The 21,547-nt window shown below is 43.1% G+C and overlaps 1 protein-coding gene across 1 annotated transcript; it reads right to left on the bottom strand.

The window, feature by feature from the left end:
- Nucleotides 1-912: 912 nt before the first annotated feature.
- LOC138746657 (gasdermin-A3-like) lies at nt 913-21,199 on the bottom strand. Its single transcript, XM_069904945.1, has 10 exons — nt 21,168-21,199; nt 18,621-18,832; nt 16,421-16,613; nt 11,372-11,525; nt 9,596-9,704; nt 7,788-7,850; nt 6,399-6,529; nt 5,950-6,124; nt 2,744-2,817; nt 913-1,397 (listed from the first exon to the last, which is right to left on the bottom strand). Exons 1-10 carry the CDS (start codon nt 21,197-21,199, stop codon nt 1,179-1,181), a joined length of 1,362 nt encoding a protein of 453 aa, XP_069761046.1. The 3' UTR covers nt 913-1,178.
- Nucleotides 21,200-21,547: the final 348 nt, after the last annotated feature.

The following is a 21,547-nucleotide window of genomic DNA, read 5'->3' on the forward strand; positions in this document are numbered from 1 at the left end:
TCATTTAAATGCAGAAGTTTATGATCATGCGAAAGACAGTAGCTACAGGTGTGGGAGTCAGCCTCAATAAAGGGTCCAGACATAAAATGAGTGAAACACAAGTCTACAGACACTGTGATTGTAGTAAAAACACACCGAAATGCTGGAGGAATTCAGCCGGAGTTTTCAGCATCTATAAAAGACAAAGATTTATTCCCAACGTTTCGGGCCTGAGCCCTTCAAGCAATAAGCAAAATGAGCCAGAAGCAGGATATCTCAGAAAGTCTCAGAATTCAGACAATGCTGGCTGGGGGAGTAATTCAGACCCACAAAAGGTGTTCATTGGATATAATAAGGGACGGGGTAAGATTTTATCATGTTTGTGTGAAAGGAGATGAAGAGGAGAGACAGCTTGGGGATGGTGACAGGGGAAGAAGGGTGGGTAGGGGGTTTAACGAAAGCCAGAGAAGTCAATATTAATGCCATCCGGTTGGAGGGTGCCCAGTTGGAAAATTAGGTGTTGTTCCTTCAAATTACGGGTGGTCTCAGTCTGGGAGTACATGAGATCATGGACAGACATGTCGGCAAGGGAATGGGATGGGGAATGGGAATGGTAGGCCATCGGATTCATTGATATCAACTTCTCTGGCTTCTTCCTCAGTAGCTTTTCCCCCACCTCCGTCTCACAATTCCATCTCACACAACATGACAAATTCTCACCTCTCCCCTTATCATATCTAATGAACACCTCGTGTTGGTCTGGATTCCTTCCCCAGCCCAGCCCTGACTCCATCCTGAGACTTGCTGAGATTTCCTGCTTCTGGGTGATTCTGCTTATTCCTTGAAGAAGGGCTCAGGCCCGAAATGTCGGCGACATATCTTTGTCTCCTATGGATTCTGAAAATACTGAGTTCCTCCGCCATTTAGGTGTGTTTTTATCCTGACCAAAAATGTTGACTGACCGTTTCTACCCATAGATGCTGTCTGACCCACTGAGTTCCTCCAACATCTCATCGTTTGTTCTTGTTTATGATCGTATGCTGGCTTGTGTAAAATAATGCTGATGAGAAGCACACAGGTTATGTAAAGCAATTTGGAAAATCACGAATATATGGATATTAAAACACACAGGTCAGCTCTGAGGTGCTGCAAGAATAAATCCATGATCTTGGTATTGCATCCACCTTGAATTAATTTCCTCATTGGCTGCTAAGTGCATTTAGGCAGAACAAGGCAATGGACAGTTCATGGAGACTCGGCTCCTTCATCTTCTGGACACTTTCTCGCTCCAAGTGAAGCCCAATTTCATTCAGCATCTCTGCAGTTATTCCAAACGCATCCTCAGTGAGACCTTTGGTCTCCACTTTTAGTACACTATCAGCTTTGGTGTGTTCTAGCTCCTTAAGGATGACAGTGACCTTCAGGGGTACAAAAAGGTGCAAAAGTACACATTTAACACAATAAAACATCCATAGGAAGTTCAATGAATCAGCATCAAACAACATGTGAAAGCAAGCCATTTGAAGAAATATTGAGATGGATGGCAAAACCTTTGATTAAAGATTGAAAAGTGTCTTAAAGGAGGAACTTAGGTGAAAAGAAAAGATTTTAGGAAGGAAACTAGTGCTTTGGACCTCAGGAGCTGAAGGCTTGGTCACCAGTGAGGGAGTGTTACAGTAAGGATACAGAAATGGAGGAGCAGTGCATGGTGACAGGATGCTGTAGCGCTTGGGAGGGGTGAGATCTTGGAGCAAATGAATGAGACATCGTACTTTCCATTTACATAAAAAAGACATACAACCTTCTCCAGTTCTGGGAGGAGAGGAACAAGAATGACCCACAATTACCAACTCAGAGCCAGCACCACTAGGCTGAGGAACAGCTTCTTCTCACAGGCAGTGAGAATGGTGAACTGCTCACACTGACCCTCCCAGACTCTCATATTCATGAAACAATATTCATCTTTTCGAGGTGTATCTATGAATCCTTGTCCTACATGTGTATTGTTTTGTATGTGTGTTATGTCTGGCTGTGTGTCTGCGTGTTTTGCATCGAGGCTCAGAGAACACTATTTCATCAGGTTGTACATCAGATGACAATAAACTTGACCAGACTCAGTGCCAGAGGGCATACCGGTTCGTGCAATGCCTTCACAGCATCAGTGATCGGGACCAGGGTTCGAATCCCGCACTGTCTGTAAGGACCTTCTACGTTCTCCCCGTGTCAGCATGGGTTTTCCCCGGGGCTCCAGTTTCCTCCCACCCTTCAAAACGTAGGTTAATTGGGTGTAAATTGAGTGACAGGGCCTCGTGGGGAAAAATGGCCCGTTACCATGCTGTCGGTCTAAAATTTAAAATTATATTTGTCACTGCTGCTTGCTGTTAAAATCAAGAAATCAAATCCCATTCCCACAACAAAAGCTGCTGAGTTTTGATCTCCAGGACCTCAATTCCATTCAATTGATTCCACTATTGATAGTGATTTTCTGGTCCTCAATGTGACTAATTCCCTTTTGATGGACTCATGGCTCAATGCTTCTAAATTTCGCTTTCATCCAATATCCATTATTCCCAAGTTCAATGGCTGATATCCCATTGAGGGTTTGCCCAAGGATCATGATTTTCAATACAATTAGAAGTCCCGATTCTCTTATTCATTCTCCAGAATTTACTCCTGGGTTTCAATTTTGTTAACTCCCAGATGGTCAATTTTTTCCTGTCCTCCTGGCAATCTTTGCTCTTTCCCTCCTCAGTTGCTATCTTACCAGGCGGAGTTGCTGAGGCAGGATCTGCATCTTCAAACTTTGAATGAGCAGTTGCAATGTGGCTGGTGGCAGATCTGAAAAAAATAAAATAGTTGTGTTAGTTGGAAAAGTGGTCTGCTCTAGTGTTTGTTCCACGCATCCAGAGCGATGAGCACAATATCAAACCGTGTGGGGGTTGGGGCTAAACACACTTGGCCAGAAGAATTCAGTGGTTAAAAAAAAAACACCAAAATGCTAGAGGAACTCGGTCGGTTTTTTCAATGTCCATAAAAAGGAATATTCCTTGAAGAAGGGCTCAGGCCCAAATCATGAACAATATCTTTCCTTTTTATGGACATTGAAAAAACTGACCGAGTTCCTCCAGCATTTTGGTATATTCCTTGAAGAAGGGCTCAGGCCCAAATCGTGAACAATATATCTTTCCTTTTTATGGACATTGAAAAAACCAACAGAGTTCCTCCAGCATTTTGGTGTGTTTCTACTACAAACACAACATCTGCAGATGTCTGTGCTTCACTCAGGAATTTAGCAGGTCAAGTAACATCTGTTGGAGGAAAAGAATGGTTGCTGTCTCGAATCAAAACTATCAGAATGTAGTCGAGAAGCCGATGTAAAGAGGACAGGATGAGACAGGGGCCCACCCAAGATTGGTGAACCACGTAGTGGTGAACCATGACAGACACCGGCAGAAGACGGAGTGATGCTGGACAACGGGAGAAAGAGGCGAGAAACAAATGGATCAGGTGGAGGAAGGTGCTTCATACAGGGTGGAAAGGGCAATTGTAAGACAAGAATTGCCAGTGCTGGAATTTGATGTGGAGAAAGTGAGAGTGGTGGTTTGTACAACACTATTACAGCACCAACTACCTGGGTTTGAATCCAATACTGTCTGCTGTATGTTCTCCCCCCACAACCTGCGTGGGTTTCCTCTGGGCACCCAGGTTAATTGGGTGCCATGGGTTCCTTGGGCCAGAAGGCCCTGTTACCATGCTGTAAATGTTTTTTTTAATCTAAATAGAGTCCAGAAGGAACTGAGATGGGGGTGAGGAATGATGAGAGAGTGGAAGAATCCAGTGTGGGGAGGGGATGGGGGGAGTGCTGTAGGAGTTGGGGGCTATGGTTATATTGCTGGAGGTGCCTTCTTTCAGGTGAGGTGATAAGCCTAAGGCCAGCCATATTGAGAGAGAGAGAGAGAGAGAGAGAGAGAGAGAGAGAGAGAGAGAGAGGGAACTAAGGTTATGTGAGATTACAGGACAGTTAGAGAACCATAACATGTTAGCTAATGTGTCCATTAATGTAAGCTTGCCAATTTGCTTAACACCTTTCACTAAGTTGTTGCTCTTCAAAGTGAATGTAATAAACCATAGAACATTTCAGCACAGAAAAAGGCCCTTCAGCTCTTCTACCCTAGGCCAAACTATTATTCTTCCTAGTTCCACTAACCTGCACCCAGTCCATAGCCCTCCATACCCCTCCCATTCATGTACCTGTCCAAATTGCTCTTAAATGTTAAAATTGAGCCTTAATTCACCACTTCAGCTGCCAGCTCATTCCCCACTCCCACTCTATGTGTAAGGAAATTCCCCCTTAAATTACCACTTTTCCCCTTTCACCCTTAACCCATGTCCTCTGCGTTGTATCTCACCTTCCCTCGGTGGAAAAAGCCTGTCTACATTTACTCTGTCTATCCCCCTCATAATTTTAAATACTTCGATCAAATCTCCCCTAATTCTTCTACACTCCAGGGAATAAAGTCCTAACCTCTAAGTTTTCCCTGTAACTCAGTTTCTGAGGTCTGGACAACATCCTAGTAAATCTTCTCTGCACTCTTTCTATCCTTCTTGTAGTTAGGTGACCAAAACTGCACACAATACTCCAAATTTGACCTCACCAATGTCTTATATAATTTTGCATCAACATGCCAACTCCTGCGCTCAATACTTTGATTTATGAAGGCCAATATGCCGAAAGGTCTCTTTACAACTGTGTGCACCTGTGACACCACTTTCAGGGAATTATGTATCTCTATTCCCAGATCTCTCTGTTCTACCACCCTTCTCAGTGCCCTACCATTTCCTTTCTTTGTTTATCCTTCCAAAATGCAACACCTCACACTTGTCTGCATTAAGTTCCATCTGCCATTTTTCAGCCCATTTTACCAGCTGGTCCAGCAATCTTTGAAAACCTTCCTCACTGTCTATGATGTCTCCAATCTTTGCGTCATCTGCAAACCTGCTGATCCAATTTCCCACACATTATCAAACAGCAATGATCCCAGCACTGATCCCTGAGGCACACCACTAGTCACAGGCCTCCAGTTTGAGAAGCAATCTCCCACTACCTGGCTTCTCCCATATAGCTAATGTCGAATCCAGTTTACTACCTCACCATGAATACTAAGTGCCTGAATCTTCCTGACTAACCTCCCAAGTGGGACCTCTGTTTATTATTTCAATAACAGGGACATCATCCCTGCCATTTATCCCTGTCTAATATTTTGAACATTGTGGCATTTCTGTGAGAATTGGCAAAATAAAAAAAAATGTTTTTGTTTATGTAAAGGCTATAGAAATCTCTGGCAATCATTGTGTTTGAGGAGTTGATGAGCCATCTTCATGGGCTGCTGTAGTCCTATGTACTCCCACAGTGCTCCTGTGTGGTAGTTTAAGGGATCGAGATATCGAGATCCACTGACAATGGAAAAGCTCTGATAACATTTCAAATCGGGTCAGTGATCGCTTTGGTTTCTCACAATGACTACTCTTCAAACATTGCTGGAAAAGGGGTTTGGGATGATTTGAGGAAGTGAAAGGTGCTACATAAATTCTGTCCATGACTTATTTGTGAATATCCCTTGATAGAAGATTGGCAGGACTTTCATGCATTTGGATAGCTCCACTCTCCTTCAATGGACAGTTAAGCATCCACCACACTGGACTGTCGCCCAGAGAGTGAGAGTTCAAATCCAACCATAGCAGGTTAAATTTGAAAAGTAAAGCAGAGCTTCTGAATTGATGTTACGGGTTCACTGGGATGAAGAAAACCAGCTGTTGCAATTTGGTCCATGTCTCCAGTCTAAGAACATCACACCAACATACACAGCAACCATAATCCCATTGTCAAGGCTGTGTCCATTTGAGTCATTCTCATACAGCTCCCAAAGGAAGGCTGATCCACGCTGAAGGATGGGATGTGTAATTCCCTACCTTCCAAAGCAGTCAATAGAAAAGACATGGCCTTAAGAAGCTTGTGTTCAATTGCATTCTTCAACTGATCCTCACTCCAAAACGCCAGGAGATTTTTGGCATATTCTCTTCTATTTTCTTCCAGTTTGTCCAGTTCTGAGAGTTTATAGTCAATTCCAGCACAGGCATTAGAGAGCTGGATATTGAAAGAGGGACGGAAAGGAAAAATAATTTAGCACCACAATGTCTTGTTAATTAAACACATCACACTCTACACATAGATCATGGAAAGGAGGGTCTTAGAAGTGAATGAAACTAAAACTGTGTCAATTGCAATTTTCTAATATTCTCCCTATTCTGGTTCCTCTTGGCACAAATGAAGAACCAGTAAGATCAAAGAAGGGATCAAATCTGGTCAATATTTCCCTGATCACAGATCCATCAATATCTGAAACAAAACCTGGTCTTACCACATCACTCAGAATTGAATGCAGTTCAGAATCTTCTATGATTTTACACACGAGGCCCAGGAGATTTTGTCTCAAACCCTTGTCGAGACATTGGAGCTCACAGCATACACCGAAACCTTCTTCTCCGTTAACTGGAAGAGGCAAGATTCAATTAAACCTACAGGTTGAAGGTGTATGGGACTTTGGGAAGTTGGGTACTCTGCCCTTTTTATACATCAACCTGACAGGGCAGTATTCACTGCTTCATCCAGCCACAGATTGAAGACACGTTGAGTAGTAAATTCAAATGGAGAAACTTCAAAAATTGTGGTTGTTCTACAAGACCAGCATCCTTGGGACGAGTGAGATGCAACCACTTGCTCTCATGAATTGACCAGTGACGTGAGATAGTTCAGAAGGGGAAACTTCGTTTAATCAATACCCAATGCCTGGTTTCAAAACCAGTTCTCGAGTTAAAATATTGTTAGGATTACTGAAGAAAATTCTATTGCCATTTCTTTTTCTCTCTTCTCTCACAGATTAAGGAGAGATTTTTAAAAATCAGCCAGAATAAATAAAGATAAACTGATTTTATTGGTTTACTGATCAGGAGGTAGTGATATAACTCCTTGGATCACATCTACCTGTACAATTAGAGGAATACCTGCCTGCCATCTGACTAAAATTCATCCAAAGAACCGAACCACTGCCCACTTTTGGCAAGGACTAGATGGGCCTAAGGGCCTATTTCGTACTGAAGTGTTCTATGGTTCTGCCCATCTGCTCCTGCTAAATTTCTCTTCCCCCACCACCACCACATCCAAAACACATGTGGATCAGTAGGTTAATTGGCCACTGTAACTTGACTCAAGTATGTGTATCTGAATGGTAGAATCTGAAACTAGTTGCTAGAATGTAGGGTGATCATAGAACATTGCAGCACAGAAAACAGGCCTCTTTGGCTCTTCTAGTCCATGCTGAACCATTTTTATCCATAGTCCCACTGACCCAGACCATAGCCCTCCATACCTCTCCCATGCATGTACCTGTCCAAATTCCTCTTAAATGTTAAAATTGAGCTCACATTCACATTTCACACCCCCACCTCTCTCTGTGTGAAGAAGTTTCCCCTCATGTTCCCCCTAAACTTTTCCCCTTTTACCCTCATCTCACCTACCCTCAGTGGAAAAAGCCTGTTTACATTTACTCTGTCTATACCCCTCAATTTTAAATCCCTCTATCAAATCTCCCCTCATTCTATGCTCGTATAATGTAGGATCACTGTAAATGATGTTTGGCATGGAGTCAATGGTATGAAGGGCCTGTTTCCATATTGTGTTTCTCTATAACTATTTCAGAAACATGATCCATCCCTTAAATAATTCCCAACTTGTTCCACAAGGACTGTACCATCTGCGCTGTCCAGGCACATCCAAGACTTTGGCCAAGTCTTCTTTTTTGGCATTGACAGGTCTGGTGGAGAAGAAGAACAATGAGTTTTAGGAAAATGTGAAGAATACTATTACAGCTGGCAACAAACCTCTAACACTTTATTGCCATGTGGAGTTAAATGAGGGGATTAAATTTGCAGTGGGGTCATTGAACCTTCTCTAGAGAATGGAGACACTGGGAAAAATGTTACCCATGATCCTCTGCTGAAATGGATTGCAGCCAGGTTGGGCTTGTAAGCTTAATCAATCAGTGAAGATAGCTTACGACTTTTGGAGCAAAGGACAGGACACTACTTCTCTACTGCCTTGACCTAGCATAACCAAATAAGTTACTTTAAGATCTGGGGATATACTTTTTTAAGTTATTGGTTAAACCATGCATCATTGCTCAATAAAATGAAAATTATGGATGTATTTTTATTCCCTATTCTGCTAACTTCTGTGCATTTATAGTCGAATATTCTGAAATGGAAAATGTAACATTGACCCATACATCTCAGGAACAGGTCCTTCGACCCACAGAACCTATGCCAAACACAATGCCTAATTAAATCTGCCTGCAAACACGTGTCCACAGCCTTCCATTCACTGGGTGCTCACGTTTATCCAACAGCCTCGAACACTTCTATCACCTCTACCACAGACAGTTCAATCCAGGCAGCTACCGCTCTCTATATAAAATAAAATTGCCCCACACATCTCCTCTAAGTTTTTTTCCCCTTACTTTAAATTCATGTTCTCCGGTATTTCACATTTTTACCCTGGGTAAAAATTACAACTTTCTATCCTATCGCTGGCTATCACAATTTTATCTGTTGTGTCTCCTCTCAGCTTTCAATGCTCAAGAGAAATCAACCCAATTAAGTCCAGTTTCTCATTGTAGCTCATATGGTGTTCTTAAAATCGGTCCAATGATTCAGCATTACTGCAGTGAATGGAGCAACTGTCAGAAGCCCACACCAGCCAGGGGCTCCAAGGAATGATCCACTAGCTCCACATCCACCCTGAAAGAGCGAACTGGTGTGTTGTCACCCACTCAGATTTCACTGGACAAAAATTTTTTTCAAAAAATTTTCTTCCTGAAAAGAAATTGGGGATTACGATGACTAACTTCAAGCTGTATTCAAAGATTAATTTCAGATTTGCTGTATCACATAGGAAGTTGGAGAAACATTAAATCATATTGAATTTAGCCCTTACCCTCAGCTGAACTCTTTACTGAAGACTATAAATGCCAGTTAAGTACACTCATTATGCTATTGCCTGAAGAACATGTGCATCAAAATGGCACTGTATATATTTGAAAAGGAAAAAGTATGTATCATGGTTAATGTGGTTTATGGTGTGAAAAAAATAAAAACAAAAAAAAACATGCATTCATTCTATATCAGTGTAATGCACAGCACTTGTATATGTGAGCTGCTTTTATAGCCTGTCTGCATCTATCCTAACTGAGCACGCCCAGGCCCAAGACAACATTTGCATAGGACCTGCACTGAGTCTATGCCCAGACATGATCAAAACAAGCTTGCTTTATGGGCAATATACTAGTAGATTTAAAATGACAGGAAATCATTAAAAAAGGTTATATCTAAAAAAAGGTATGTGATAGGAAACTTTTAAGGTGAATTTTGTGATCAGCAGCCCCAAATCCATAAAATACACACAAGTGTTCAGGAAGCAAAATCCTCATTGCCCAGTGCTTTCAGAGAGGTCTGTGTCATCATGAGGAAAAGTTAAACCATCTCAACTGCAAAAAACACTTACACAGAATGTCATCTTTTGTCACGGTGAGGTCCCATACTTTGTAGGCAAGGACTGCTCCCTTTGGAATGAACACTGCCTTTTCTGTCAAAAGATTGTATTCTGCACCCATCTGAAAAGGAAATTTGTTATTAGAAATAAAATTCTCCTCAGACATGGAGCAGGAGATTACCCACTTTTCCCAAAACTAAGGGAGTTCAAATGGCCCCTGCCACTAAAGATCCATCCAGCTGCTTTGAACTATGTAGTGAAACATGGCATTGCATACATGACGTTACCATACTGTACAGGCTGGCCCAACTCTGACCCTGTAACTCGTCTCCGTAAGATTCACCAATAAAGGCTGAGTCATCCTAGTCTCCCCCTTTCATATCAACCTTGGAACTGGGCCAGCAGCATGTGGAGATGTGCCTGCAGTTTCAGGTCATTAAAGCCCTTAATCACTCGCTTTGAGTCTGCTTGTGGTTATTGATTGGGCATCAAACTAATTTTTTTAAGGATATAATGTATTAAACTCATGTTTAATTTTAAAAGACCATAAGAACATAAGGAGCAGGAGTCGGCCATTCCGCTCAGGGCTTTCCAGATGATAACCTCTTTCTTTCAGGTCACCAGAGTTCCTTTTGGTTTCCCTTATTTCAAGTGAAACATTATACAGCCAGTCCTCTCCTCTTGTATGGACAACAAGGTCTTTGAACAGGCTGAACACACTCTCACACTCTCACACTCTCACACTCTCACACTCTCACACTCTCACACTCTCACACTCTCACACTCTCACACTCTCACACTCTCACACTCTCACACTCTCACACTCTCACACTCTCACACACTAAGGTACCCGGAGCCTGGACCGTCTGGCTTGAGCAGAGCTCTGGCATTTTAAATGAGATCTCTTTTCAAGTGTTTGTGACCTACACTAAAAAACATGCCACAATTTATCTCCTTTAAAACATAAAAGAATATAAAATATAACATAATCTGTCACACCCACCACATCCTCCAGCTGTAGTCTCAACCAGACCTCATTTCCTACCTCTCTTCACAGCCCCTGGACAGGAGTATAAAGCTGCAAAATTCAGACTTCAGCCTTTCTGTCTCCATCTCTTCTCACCTCCTCTCATGGTCTCCCTCAGATTGAGACCACCTGCAAATTGGAGGGACAACATCTCATATTTCCATCTGACCGCTCTCCAACCAGATGGCATTAGCATTGACTTCTCCGGTTTCCATTAGCCTCCCATCTCTCCCCTTCCCTTACCCCTATGTCTCCTTTCCTCTCATTAAGTCTCTCTCTTTCCTTTTCCCTCTAATTTTTTCCAGATCTGCATTTGCAGAGCTGCCCTCTCCCTGATCAATTCTCACCTCTCCTCTCCTGTCCTGTCCTCATCCAATTATGGCTGTTTGCCTGTTGGCCTGTGCTCCTCTGCGTGCCCTTTCTTCCCTCCTCCCCCAGCCTTTTTGTTCAGGCACTTGCCTGCTCTTTTTTCACATCTTAAGGATGGGCTCAGGCCCGAAATGTCGATTATATGTCTATCTCCTATGGAGACTGCAAGACATGCTGAGTTCCTTCAGCATTTTTGTGTTTTTACAGCATTAGTAGACCTTTGTTTCTCTCCTTCAAACTAAACTCTTTGATCAAACATTGGGTCACATACTGAATATCATTCACTCAGCTCCACGAGGTGTGATCTGATATTGCTGACAAAACTATGTTGCAGAAATCTCATGTCACACGTGGAAATGAATACATTTATTAGCCATAGCAAATGCTCCTACCGAGGAGGTGGAAGGTAAGGTCACGTAGAGTTCTGATCTACTATTATTATCTTCCTTCAGTGTGATGGGCTGCATCGACATTAGTGCTTCAGTCACAACACAGAGATCTCCTGGGTAACTCTTTCTGATCAACTCCCAAGAGCGTCCAACTTTTCTGAAAGGAAAACAGAAGAATTGTGAAAAATGTAATTACATAACTTACAATCTATTAATATAACTGAAACCCTGGCACCCAGGTACTGCGTCTTCCAGCATTTCTGTGTATCTGAAGGACACCAATTCTCTTCCTTTTTCATATGATGCCATATATCAGATTCCATCTCCAGCACCCACTGGAGGGTGCTCCTGGATTCCATCCTCACCAGCTGAACAGCTACAAAGGTTGTAACTTGGAATGAAAATGCCGCACTGTTTAGCCCACACCACAGTGAGTGGTCCGAGATGAAAAGTCCCTCTTCAGATCTCAGTCTTTGCCGTTACAGAAAAACCCATTTGGTGCTTTTATGCAAACCTGCAGGAACAGGTCCAGACTTTCCAGGTGCTTGATCCCGTCTCTTGCTGCCTGTGGGCGCAGTTCAGCATCCCCTACCTCTTCCTGGGCCTCATGAACATGCACACCTTTTAAGCCCATCTTTTCATCAGGTCTTCAATGGCCACATTAAAGAACAAATGATCTTTGTCACCTCTTTTCAACCTTGCCAAACCTAATTTTAAGACATGTCAGAATATATTTGTATTTTGTCTCTTATTTTCCCACAATGTTGAAGGAAGCCTTTCCCCTACCCTTTTCCTTTCCACCCATTCTTTCCCACCTACCAATCAAAGGTCGATCATTGGTTTAGAGTGATATGAGCCAAATGCAGGCAAAGGGGATGAGCTTAACTTGGTTGGCATGGGCCAATAGGGCTAAAGGACTGTGAAACCCAAATACACCAATTAATCTATAATCCCTGTACATTTTGAAGGGTGGGACAGAACCCGGAGGAAACCCATGCAGGCAAAGAATGTACAAACTTCTTACAGTCAGCACCAGATTTGAACTAGAGTCGCTGGTGTTCTAATAGCATTGCACTAACCACTCCATCAAGCACCAGTCTGCAAGCATCATTTAGAGATCACCATGAACATAAATGAATCCAGGTCACTGGAGCTGGGAGGCAGCTGGTCACCCATCCTGCCTCTCTGCCTCCTGATTTGATCCTCAAGCATATCAGCTGCATGTCTGTGTGTCCAAGCCTGTTAGAGTGCAGTATTATGTACACTTCTCTAGCATATCAATTTCACGATTTCCCATTGCAGAGCACACCACCAGATGGCCCCTGTGCACCTCCAGCCAGTGAGCTACTGTTACTTTAAATCTTCAATGCAGAACAAGAAAATGATCGATTCCAAACTAGAATAACATTTCTGAAGCTTGAAGAATGACCACATTAAAAGAGCCAGTTGCAAATATATTCAATGAATGGTTTGACCTGCTCCTACTCCATAACCCTCCAGGCCTCTCCCATCCATGCATCCATCCAATCCATTCTTAAAACACACAATTGGGCCTGCATTCATCACATCAGATGGCAGCTCATTACACCCTCCCACCACTCTCTGAGTGAAGAACTTCCATAAATGTTCCCCTTAAACCTTTCCCCTTTCATCTTAAAACCATGACCCCTCATATTTATTTCCCCAAACTAAGTGGAAAAAGCCAACTCACATCCATTCTGTCTACACCGCTCATAATCCTGTAAACCTCTATCGCATCCCTCCTCATTCTTCTTCGCTCCAAGGAATAAAATCTCCCCCTACTTTTCTCTCTGGTTACCCCCCCCCCACCCTCTTCCTCCCTCTAACCTCCCGTAACCCCCACATTCCCCCTCTGACCTCCCCACCCCCACCCCAAACTCCCCAACCCCCCTCCTCCCTCTAACCCCCCAACCTTGCATCTCCACCACCCTCCTCCTCTCCCTCCCCCAATACCTCCCACAACACCGATCCCCATACTAACCCCTGCTTGGTTTTTACTATCCCCTCTGACTTTCTCCTCTCTGAAACGGAGTGCTCGATCCTCGGTAGGGGCCTCACCTTCATCCTCTTCTGCCTACACCTCAATGAGTTCCGCACATGCCATGATGCCAAACTCTTCTTCCATCGCCTCCGCCTCACTTCCATGACCATGACTCTCCTCACCCCCACCCAAGACCCTTTCTCCTGCTTCAAGCCTTCTTCCTCCTCCTGGACACCTCGTCCTGGTCAGCTGTCTGCTCTGGAGCTTTTTATTTCCAACTGCTGCCGAGACACCAACCACCTCAACTTTACCACCTCCCTCCTCTGAACACTCTGCCCTCCACTCTCTCCGCAACAATCCCAACCTCACCATCAAACCCACAGACAAGGGTGGTACTGTTGTGGTCTGGTGCACTGACCTTTATCTTGCTGAGGCCTGTCGACATCTCTCAGACACCTCCTCCTACCATCCCCTCCCACAGGACCCCACCACCACACTTCAAGCCACTGTCTCCAAGACCATCTCCAACCTCCACCTCTGGCCACCTCCCCTCCATGACAATCAACCTCATTCTCTCCCACCCCTGCACTGCTCATTTCTACCTCCTACCCAAGATACACAAACCCATCTGGGTGATCCATTGTTTCTGCCTGCTCCCCACCTAACTAGTTTCAATTTACCTTGACTCTATCTTTTTTCCCTTGGTCCAATCCCTCCCCACTTACATGCACAACAACTCACATCCCCTCCATCTCTTCAATGACTTCAGATTCCCCAAACCAGACCACCTCATCATCATGATGGATATCCAATCCCTTTATACATCTATCCCCCACACAGAAGATCTGAAAACTGAGAACTGACCAGTCACCCTCTACCACCATCCTCTTCTGCCTAGCAGAACTTGTCCTCACTCTAAATAATTTCTCCTTTAACTCATCCCACTTCCTCCAAATCAAAGGAGTAGCCATGGGTCTCCGCATGGGTCCCTGCTACGCCTGCCTGTTTGTGGAGCAATCCATGCTGCAAGCCTACACAGGCAAAACCCCTGCAAACTCTTCCTCCGGTTCATTGGCAATTACATCGGGGCTGCCTCATGCACCCACGATGATCTTATCAACTTCATCCACTTTGCAGCCAACTTCCACCCCAATGTTAAACTCACCTGGTCCATCTCCGACAACACTTTCCCCTTCCTGGATCTCTGTCTCCATCTCCACTGACATATACTACAAACCCTCCAACTCTCACAACCACCTGGTCTACATTTCCTCACACCCTATTCCCTGCAAGGATTCCATCCCCTTCTCTCAATTTCTCCACCTCTGCCATGTCTGTTCCCATGATGAGGTCTTCTAGTCCAGATCTTCCGAAATGTCTGCCTTCTTCAACAAACGTGGCTTCCCCTCCACCACCATTAATTTAGTCCTCACCCGTATCTCCTTCATTTCCCACTCATCTGCCCTGGCTCCCTCTTCCCCCAGATGCAACAAACACAGGGTTCCCCTTGTCCTCATCTACCACCCCACCAGCCTTCGCATCCAACACATTATCCTCTGGAATTTCCGGCACTTTCAATAGGATCCCACTACCAGACACATCTTCTCCTCTCCTCCCCTTTCTGCCGTCCGTAGAGACCGCTCCCTCCATGATTCCCTTTGGCACTCATCCCTCCCCACCAATTGCCCTCCAACACCTTCCCCTGAGGCTGCAGGAGATGCCACACTTTGGCCCACACCTCCTCCCTCACCACAGTCCTGGGCCCCAAACTAGCCTTTCAAGTTCACTTGTGTAGCTGCAGGATTGATTTATTGCATCTGGTGCTCTATTTGTAGCCTTCTCTACATCGGAGAGACTGGGCACAAACTGGGAGATTGCTTTGCTCTGTCTGTACTTGTGACAGAGACCTCCCAGTGGCTAGCCATTTCAGTTCTGCATCACATTTCCATACTCACATATCTGTCCATGGCCTCATGTACTATCACACCAAGACCACCCATAAATTCGAGAAACAACACCTGATTTTCCGTCTCCAGCCAGATGGCATTGACATCTACTTCTCCGGTTTCTGCTAACCTCCTCTTCTCTTCTTCCACCCACCCCCCCTTCCCCCTGTCAGCTTTGCTCTTCCACTTCTCCCTCTATTCACCAAGCCATCCTTCCACACCTTGCTTGCTACTCTCCCCTCCCTCCCTTCTCTATCACCTCCTGCCTTTGCAACCACACCTCCCTCCTTACCCTTTTGTTCGGGTGTCTGCCAACATTTTTCCTTACCTTGATGAAGAACTCAAACCCGAAACATCAGTTATGTATTTTCACCTTTGTTATATAAAGGACACTGTTTGACCTACTGAGTTTCTCCAGTATTGTATGCTTTTACTGAGAGCTGCCTTCCAAAACAGATTTCTCCCTCAAACCGAATTTTACACACCTCAAATTAAAATGCATCAATGATGAAGAGAAGTTTGTCAGAGGATCTTCAACCAGCAAGGATATCACTGTCTTTCTTTCCGCAGATGTTTCCTGACTTATTCAGTGTTTTCAGCATTTTCTGCTTTTATTTAATATGCATGACCCCAGTTCAGCTGAAATTACCTGGGTTGATACAGTTTAAACCCTGGATGTGGGCATCACTAGCTGACCACGGCTAATTACCCTCTTCATGGGTTATTGAAGACAACAATTAAAAGATGTCCATGTTGCTTTCAGCCAGAAATTATAAGTAAGTCATACAAGACATGAATGATAAGATTATCTCTCCTGAGGGATATTAGATAATGTTTTACTGCATTACAGTAGTTTCCTGGCCACAGTCACTATCAATCTATTTTAATTAATGAGTTGAAGCGGCAGGAGTCAACTCTGTCTCCAGGTCAGCATCAACTGATATCAGCCCAGTAAATTAACCAGCATGCCACTGTACCTAGTTAGGCACAATACTGTTGCCATATCTTCCTTCCTGTCATTTTCATGTATCCAAACTTCAGAAACAATTGATCATTTTAATAACATTACCCAAAATAATAGCATTATTATTTACTATACAGTACCGATGTTCCAGGCTTTTAGTTAGATCTGGGACACTGATGTAAATTTGTTTTGTTCCTTCCAGCTGAATAACTTCGCTCACTTTATTTGAAATCTCAATGTTTCCCACCAATGGATCGATTCTGAGCATTGCCATCCCTTTCATCGGCCTCTCCAATGACTTTGAAAGCTGGAAGGACAAATCATTCTGCTGAGCTGAACGAGAATAAATGAAGCATCAATTAACAGGTAACACACACCACAAATTTGCAATAGTGCGGCACGGTTGCCGCAGCGGTTAGCACCACGCTGTTACAACACCAGCAATTGGGACCAGGGTTTGAATCCTGCGCTGTCTGTAAGGAGTTTGTATGTCCTTCCCGTGTCTGTATGGGTTTCCTCAGGGGGCTCTGCTTTCCTGCCACTATTCAAAATGTACCGTGGGTTGTAAGTCAATTGGGTGTAATTGGGCACGGCCTCATGGGCTGAAAGGGCCTGTTACCATGCTGTATGTCTAAATTTTTTTTTAAATTTAAAATTGGAATCTTATTTCAAAAGAAGCATCCACTATATCATTGATGACCATGACTTCATTGCAGCAAATGACACCATATGCAAAGAAGCGGAAAGACAAGGATTAATTTCTTTATGGGTCAGTATGCAAATTCCAACATTAGAAAAATTAAGCGAAGCAAGTCTCTCATCTTCCAGCCCTTGTCCTACATGAAAAAGAACTGAGTGTAAGAATAATTATTACCACTCATTTCAGCCTCGAGTCAATCCACCCTATTGGTACCAGAATGATACCAGGACTGAAAGGATTATCATATAAGGAAAGATTAATGGCTCTTGTACTGTACTTGTTGGAGTACAGAAGGACGAGGGGGTACCCCATAGAGGTATTTCAAATGCTGAAAGGCCTGGACAGAGTAGATGTAACAAGGATGTTTCCCATGGCAGGGGAGTCTAGGACAAGCAGCAATAATTCCAAGGTGTACAGGTATCAATTTAAAAAAGAGATGGGGAAAATTTTCTTTTGTCAGAGGGTCTGTGGAACTTTTTTGCCACAGGTGGCTGCGGAAGTGAAGTTGTAATGTGGTTTTAAGGCAGGGTTCCACAGTTGGTGTGGTTGGAGTAGGGTGGCATAGTTGGCGTGTCAGTTAGCATAATATCTTTACAGCGCCAGTGATCAGGACCGTATTTTGTATCTCTCACTGTCTGTCAGGTATTTGTACATTCTCCCCGTGTCTCTGTGTGGGTTTTCCCCTGGGGCTCTGGTTTCCACCTACCATTCAAATTGTACTAGGGGTGTAGGTTAATTGGGTGTAAATTGGGCAGCATGGACTCGTAGGCCACATGTCTAAATTTTAAAAATATACTAAAAATTTAGATTGACGAATATTTGATTAGTCAGGGCATCATGGGTTACGGGGAGAAAGCTGGGGATTGGGGCTGAATGGGAGGATGGATCAACTTACGATTAAAATGACGGAACCAATGGGCCAACTTCTGCTCCTATATTTAAAAAAATTTAAATTTAGACATACATCGCAGTAACAGGCCATTTCAGCCCATGAGTCCATGCTGCCCAATTTACACCCCATTAACCTACATCCCTGGTACGTTTTGAATGGTGGGAGGAAACCGGAGCCCTCAGGGAAAACCCACACAGACACAGGGAGAACTTACAAACTCCTTACTGACAGCGTGGGATTCGAACCCCGGTCCCAATCACTGGTGCTCTAACTGTTGCGCTAAGCATGGCGTCGCTTTCTTCTGAACAAGAGAGAAAAGGGGAGAAAGAAACCTGGATAGATTTATAAAGAAAGGCAAGTCCTTAAAATGTGGCTTAAGTGTGAGCCAGTGCAACTTGGGAGGCTGGAGACAGGCCAAGACAGTTGGGTGCAAACTGGGTGTCATGTTTTCTGATGGTGTTATCAAGGCACTATGTGAGTATGAGAATAGGATGGCCCAAGGGTTGAACCTTGTGGTCAAAATTTACTGGTATACCCCTCTTCGAAACCTATGACACCTTTCGTAAGCCGAAATGGCGTAAAGCAAAGACCCATTCACTACTATTGAAGGTTATTTTCATAAAAGTGAAAACCCATTCAAATCCTTTTGTAAAAGTAAACACAGATTTCTTTGTAAAAGCGAATTTTCGTAAAGGGAGTATTCATAAAATGGGGTATACCTGTATATGTTTGAAGGGAGGAAACTCACCTGTTGGTAAGTTGAGTTCATCAACCAGTATCTGCTGCAGTTTGAACTCAGTGCAACTGTACTTGGCCTTTCTCCAGAATGGGCCATCACTTCTTCTGCAGACCAGGCACAGAGGTTTAAACTTCTCTGAGTCATACACACTGGCCACTGGGATCAGTTCACCCCCACAATCAATCTGGTTGATAAGTTGCTGCACTGCTTTTTTAAACATCCTGAATCAAGAGAAAATATGTGTCAATTCAAGAAAAAAATTGAATTTACAGTGCCCTCTATCATGTTTGGGTCAAAGACACCTTTGTCCTTTATTTGTCCCTGTGATCTACAGTTTTAAATTTGTAATCAAACAATTTGCGTGATTAAAGTGCACATTCCAGATTCTATTCAAGGTTATTTGTGTACATTTTGGCTTGACCATGTATAAAATTACATCTCTTTTATTTCGATTTGCCATAATGGTTCAAAATGAAATGATGTTTGCTCCAGCCTGAAATTAAATCCAAAAATTATGAAATAATAAAATTGCTTCGGTGATGGAGGTGGCCATTTTGCCAATCGAAGGAATGTTGACTCCTACTCAAACAACCCCATGGGTCAGATTCCTTAATTCTTTCCCCTTCACTCCACACTAATCACGTATATTGGTCGGACACAGTGTAATATAGTGGAAGAAATTTCATGCAGAGATGTTGACACCAGCAGCCTGTTTTTGGTGCGGTGCTGGGACCCAGCTGGTTGCATTCAGCTGGACATATTGTTTGGCAGCTAAGTTGTAGCCATGTGACTGTAGTCAAGGACAGTAACAGTGGTTAATTATCAGGTTTTTTAACCATTAGACAAAACTAAGGTTTTAATTCTTAAAAAATCTCTAGTCAAGGTCTAAATGCAGTTTGCAAAGTTTTTGATTAAATTATGCAATCATAATTTCTGTAAAAGTTTTGTCTCTCCAGTTCTGGTTACAGTGAAGGCTGTTGCAGACTCTCCATAATATCATATTAATAAACTCTTGGAGCGAATGCCAAAGTCTCCATCTATGAGTTCATTTCCACGACAGATACTCCGTAGTGAACTGCAGAAATCCTTCCCTTGTTGGTGTCGTGCGAGTGTTGAGGTATTGCATGTCTCTGGCTATAATAAACTCTTGGCTAGCAGATGGAATCATCACTTGTGCCAACGAAACATCTGAAGGCATAAATCTTGGTGATTACTAAAGTAATGAGCAGTAAATGATAAAAATATTCAAACAATAAAAGCTCAGTTTCTACCAACTTCAAAGCAGACTCTGGCAGTGTAGCTGTCACCCTGTCAGGAATGTACTTGGCATTTTAAAGCAACCAAAATCACTCTCTCCTTATTATGTAACTGGTAAGCTGTTATAGTTATTTGATCATAAACAAATGACAGCATCTGTTGCCACCACATGGATGATGCTGTTTACCACCACACTTATATACAAATCCAAATCTGCGCAGAACCATTATTGCAATGTTTTTTGTCATTTAAAAAAATGTAGTCATACATCACTGTAACAGGCCAATTTGGCCCTACAAGTCCATGCCATTCAATTTACATCCCATTAACCTACACCCCTGATACATTTTTTGAAGGGTGGGAGGAAAAACTGAGCCCCCGGATGAAAATACATGCAGACATGGGGAGAAAGTACAAACTCCTTGCAGACAGCGCGGGACTTGAACCCAGGTCTTGTCCCAACCGCTAGCACTGTAAAGGTGTTGCGCTAACCGCTACGCCAACCATATACACTGCACGATGTACACATATACAGGAATTCTTACTTCCTTACAACCTGGTAGAAGCTGCTTCTGGCCATTTAAATCCATGCCACCCAGGTACCCCACAACCCTGTTTGTTTTGAAGACCAAATAGTTACTTAGTTTAAAAAAAAGTTACAAAGTATACATAATTGAATTAAAAAGAGACAATGAATACCACAGATAGATAAATAATAAATATGTATTCATGGTTATCTGAGAGCAAAACAAAAGTGGCTCGCCAATGTGCAGACAGTCCTTTTGGCGAGTCAGAGCAGTCCTTGAAACAAGGGGATGTTCAAGAACCTGATATTTGTTGGAAATAAACTAGAGGTGTGCTGCCCAAAGGTTCTAGAGAGAAGAGGATGTAACCAGGGTGAGGGGGTTCCTTGATGATGTTGTTGCCTTCTTGAGGCAGCGCCTCACAATATTAGTAGTAAAACACAAAAATCTGCAGACGTACTGGTTGAAGTTTGCTTCACAATATTAAACAAACATACCCTGCATTCATTAGTAAACACATATATACTTATACACCCAATAAACTGGAACATGTTCCTCCAAACTAATATGAAAGATTCACATCTGAACATTCCTGCTTTTGTTTGCTGCATTGATTTCTGAACTTCTAGAACCTCTGACTTAAAATTGACTCCTTCATAATTTGACCCATCAATGTTCTTGACCTTAGAACTCTTTCATCTTTCTTTTATCCTTGCCTGTATCCAGCTCTTGAATAAGTCTTAAAACTTGGCTGACTGACCAAAATATTGGTCACCTGTCCTTGAGCTCCTCATTCTTCTTTGCCATATTCCTTTAGATGGCAAATGTACCATTTAAGTCAAGTCCAACTTTATTGTCATCTGATGGCACAAGTGCAACCCAATGAAACAATGTTCTCTGGCCCTCAGTCTAAAAGAAGCAGACTCACAACCACCATGACACATACAGACAAACAATACATATTCAGGACAACTATTAATGCATGGTGCCCTCCATAATGTTTGGGAGAAAGATACTTTTTCCTTTTATTTGCCCGTATTCCACATTTTTAAATTTGTAGTAAAATAATTCACATATGATTAAAGTCCACATTCCAGATTTTATTCAAGGTTATTTGTGTACATTTTGGTTTGACCATGTAGAAATTACAGCACA

The sequence above is a fragment of the Narcine bancroftii genome, chromosome 12, assembly GCF_036971445.1.
Source record: "Narcine bancroftii isolate sNarBan1 chromosome 12, sNarBan1.hap1, whole genome shotgun sequence".
NCBI lineage: Eukaryota > Metazoa > Chordata > Chondrichthyes > Torpediniformes > Narcinidae > Narcine > Narcine bancroftii.

Excerpts from the sequence above, each read along its gene's own strand:
- LOC138746657 (XM_069904945.1), bottom strand. The coding sequence starts at position 21,199 with ATGGCAAAGAAGAATGAGGAGCTCAAGGACAG. Across the intron at positions 18,833-21,167 it reads AATGAGGAGCTCAAGGACAG|GATGTTTAAAAAAGCAGTGC; the intron begins GTGACCAATATT and ends CTCTTGATTCAG. Across the intron at positions 9,705-11,371 it reads CCTTACCTTCCACCTCCTCG|ATGGGTGCAGAATACAATCT; the intron begins GTAGGAGCATTT and ends TTTCCTTTTCAG.